Source organism: Protobothrops mucrosquamatus, unplaced genomic scaffold (assembly GCF_001527695.2).
Source record: "Protobothrops mucrosquamatus isolate PMUCROS unplaced genomic scaffold, P.Mucros_1.0 scaffold1530, whole genome shotgun sequence".
Classification (NCBI taxonomy): Eukaryota; Metazoa; Chordata; class Lepidosauria; order Squamata; family Viperidae; genus Protobothrops; species Protobothrops mucrosquamatus.
Genome location: NW_015387702.1, coordinates 49,889 through 53,841, shown reverse-complemented (window position 1 = coordinate 53,841; position 3,953 = coordinate 49,889). Strand labels below are relative to the sequence as shown.

Here is a 3,953-nt window from a genome sequence, read left to right as displayed (position 1 = left end):
GGGGGGGGGGGGGGGGGGGAATCAATAAACTATAAATTACAAAAAGGTCAGATAGTGGTGATCATCTAGTACCAAGCTGCTAGGCCTTTTTTCTACCTATGCTGCCTTTCCTAGAACAAAAGAAATATTAGACAATGATGATATTGTCCAAAAACATCATGTACAGAAAAGGCCATTGTGACTTTTCAGTAACATGGAGATTACTGACTTTTAGGAGTGTATAAAATGCAGCCACAACTAATAGTTCCCTTCTTGTGACCCGGTCGCCCTAGAGATAAATTTAGTCTATTTCATTCTTCTTGGAAGTCTAAGGGCAAAATACTGGCTCTAAGCTTTGTAGAGACTTAAGGCATCATTTTGCCATTAAAGAACCCTGAAAAATTGAGAGCATACTTGGCACACAAAGCCTGGAATGGCTTTTAGGTTACTGGAGGTTGTACACTCCTAACTCAGAAGAACCCTAATCACAAGGCTTTTTTTTTAATCTTAAGTGCAGTATTTGTGAGAAGTTGGATGTGTGATAATCCAGAACCCTAGACCAGTTCATTTCCATTCATTTTGACTTGAGCCATGCAGAAATATGGGGTCAGTATTCCCCACTGGAATTACCTTAATATGGTTCCACACAGCGCAAGGCACACTTTAAGAAGCAGCATTTTTTCTTCTTTTTGCACTCAGAGTCATTATTACATTCATATGGTCCTTTAGTTGGACATTTTATAATATCTTTTGGGCATTTATTTGGTTTTTCTGCAAAGAAGAGCAGTAGGAAAAAGCTGTATCCATAGTATTCAATCCGAGCCTTAAAGACACTTTATTTACACAGAAGGAGGACAGCATTAAAGCTTAAATCTGATAAGGAAGCTATGCTTACACTTTAGAGAAAGGAAGAAGGATATTTGAGAAGACAAGCAACCTCAGTGGGAGCCCGGGAGTGGAGACAAAATGATACAACAAATGTCATCATGCAAATAATGTGATTTATGGTCTTGCATCAGATGTCATGACACATCAAGTCCTTTGTGTCAGGGGCACTAAGGAAGCAAAACTACTTGGATTTCTGGAAAAATCTTCAATTGCTGGTAGAGATCTGTAACAGAATCTTGCCTACTAAAATAATTCTCGCCCACTACCTATACTAGTGTAATTGTTGTTGTTGTTAATTGCGAAGTCATGTCCAACCCATTGCGACCCCATGGACAACGTTCCTCCAGGACTTCCTGTCCTCTACGGTCTTCTGGAGTCCATTTAAGCTCACGCCTACTGCTTCAGTGAGTCCATCCAGCCACCTCATTCTCTGTCGTCCCCTTCTTCTATTGCCCTCAATCTTTCCCAGCATTAGGCCCTTCTCCAGTGAGTCCTTCCTTCTCATTAGGTGGCCAAAGTATTTGAGTTTCAACTTCAGGATCTGGCCTTCTAAAGAGCAGTCGGGGTTGATCTCTTCCAGGACTGACCGGTTTGATCGCCTTGCAGTCCAAGGGACTTGCAGGAGTCTTCTCCAGCACCATAGTTCAAAGGCCTCAATTAAAGTAATTAAAGAGGTGCTATTCTACATCTCATTCTCATGCTTCCCCCCTCTCTTGGACTCAAGCATCTCTGCTCTAAGAGAAGGTGCTGACTCAACATAAGGACAGCTGCAAAACTTTAGGCTATTATGCACTAGGCTATGGCTTCTGTTCTAGCCTTCCAGATGCAGAAATTGGTCTCTGAGATCACAGGATGCAGGACCTTTGTGATGGAATTCACAATTCTTGTTCCAGCATGTTCCTAGCATGCATCATCAGATATCCCTATTAAAAACATCCAAATCTAAGCAGAGTTGGGAGGGCTATGAAGAGATCATGTGAGGAAATAGTTTAAATAGCACTATTCCTGCTTTAACATGGTAAGCCACATGGAGTCACTTCGAGGTGAGATGGGCAGCAAACAAATTTAATAAATAAAATAGACAATAGTTAAATTCAAGAGTGAGAAAAAAATGTTTATATAGCCCATTCATGAAGTGGTGATCTTCCTATGTCCACAAAAGGCAAAAATAATCAATTGATCACCTGTTACTAGCTTTGCTTCCTAATTAGTTTTTTCCGTTTTGATAACTATATACAGAATTGCAGAGGGTGTGTTTCTAGGCTGAACTTTCAAAGAAGTTGGAGAGAGAGAGAGAGAAGAGATTTAAGCCCCAAGAAGTACCTTTTTCTGGTGTGCGACACACTGTCCCACAATTACCCTCACAGCATCTTTTTATTCCTGGACATTCATCATCCTTCTCGCATACATCAAAGGCTGCTCGGCAAACTGTGTATTGCACTGGACAGACTCCTGGTTTCACTGTGGAAGAAAAAAGTACAGATATTAGAGAAACACACATATGAAATGGAAATTAGATTCTTCCAGCTGCCTACAGAGAGAAATTCCTGCAGAATTTTTTTTTTGGGGGGGGGAGGAGAGACACATACTTCCTTTAAAACAGGGGTCCATGCTTTAAAACATCCTCCTTCTCACCTGCACAAATGTTCTGGATTTGGGGAACTCATCATGATTCTCCTGAAGCAATACTGTATTTTATTGAGATGATGAAATGGGATTAATTCACTTTAGTGGGTCACAAGAGTCTTATAAATAGCAAGTGCTTTTTGGAAGAGAGAGATTAGTAGGAAAAACCTAAAAGGTCAAACTATCCAAACATTCTCTGTATAATCCATTGCATAAGTTACTACAATATATTATTTGATTACCCTAATGATTTTTCTGTCTGTTCTGAATTTGCGAGGAATACAGAATTATTTTTAAAAAACATTAAACTAGATTTCTAACATAAACTTTTCTGAGATACCACTTTGCTGTTTTCTGAGGGAGCTAAATATATGTGTACGCCTCTACTTCTTATGTATATTGAAGAAACTATGGGAAAATTCTCCCTGTAGAGTATTCTGATAAACAGTGCTTTGGTTCATATATATTATAACACTGCTTGCTTAACCATGGATTATTAAATAGGCTGCAATTGGCTGGACTGCAGTAAAGCAATACAGGTGGTCTCAAAGAGAGAACTGGGGGAGAGAGAGAGAGGATGACCAGTTCATTGAAAAATCATGCTAAATAGAAAGCAGTGCCCTGTTCTCAGATCCCTGTCTGAAACTTGAGCCTTTGGTTCATCTTTTAGAGGAGCAATAATTATGTCCATGAGGTACAAGCTGCTATGCAAACCCTGACCCTGAACTCCACAATGCAGAAGGATGAGATGAGGAAATGTGATCAGACTGCAGTTAGAAGGGAATTTCCAAGTACTAAGCCTGAGGGTGTAAAGGCAAGGTCTTTCTGTACAGCTATTTATCAATCTTCCCAGGGCCTTCCTTTCCCCTTAATTGCTGATGACATGGCTGATGCTCTTGCTTCAAACACAGGATAACCAATTAGCCCATTCGCCCCACTTCCGAGCTTCCCAGCATCTTCCTTTCACTACCCCAAGCAAATCAGGCAAAGGGAGACAGGGAAAGGAAGACACTGAGAAGATTGGCGGGTTGGACAGATGAGTTGGATATGCCTTGCTTGAAAACAGCTGAGCTGCCACCAGCAATGTCCTTAGTTTCAAGTATGGCATATCCAACAGACCACCAACCCACTCTCCCTACAACTTCCCAGCATCTTCCTTTCCCTGTCTCTCCTTTGCTGAACATACAGCTCACCTTCCAGGCATTTTTTGCCTGCTCTCCTTTTGGAATATGTGTATTCACATGTTTTAGTATGGACATCCAAAATATTTTCCCCAGCTCTATTCCAAATCTGCAAAAGCAGTGTTCTTTCTTCTGACTACAGTGAAATGTAAGCAGGCATGCCCTTTAAAACAATGATTAAAATTGGGGGGGGAGGTGTATTTATTTTCAATGAAACAGATTTATTTTACAGTAAAGGGAAAGGTTTCCCCTGTCCAGTCGTGTCCAACTCTAGGGGGC

At 40.8% G+C, this 3,953-nt stretch overlaps 1 protein-coding gene across 1 annotated transcript in view; it reads right to left on the bottom strand.

The window, feature by feature from the left end:
- Nucleotides 1-610: 610 nt before the first annotated feature.
- Nucleotides 611-3,953, bottom strand: part of LOC107293212 (WAP four-disulfide core domain protein 5-like) — a 5,942-nt gene continuing 2,599 nt past the window's right edge. The window contains exons 3-4 of the mRNA XM_015822353.1: nt 2,191-2,328; nt 611-750 (exon numbers count right to left, since the gene is read on the bottom strand). Of these exons, the coding sequence (XP_015677839.1) occupies nt 611-750; nt 2,191-2,328 (278 nt within the window). The remainder of the gene's footprint in view (nt 751-2,190; nt 2,329-3,953) is intronic.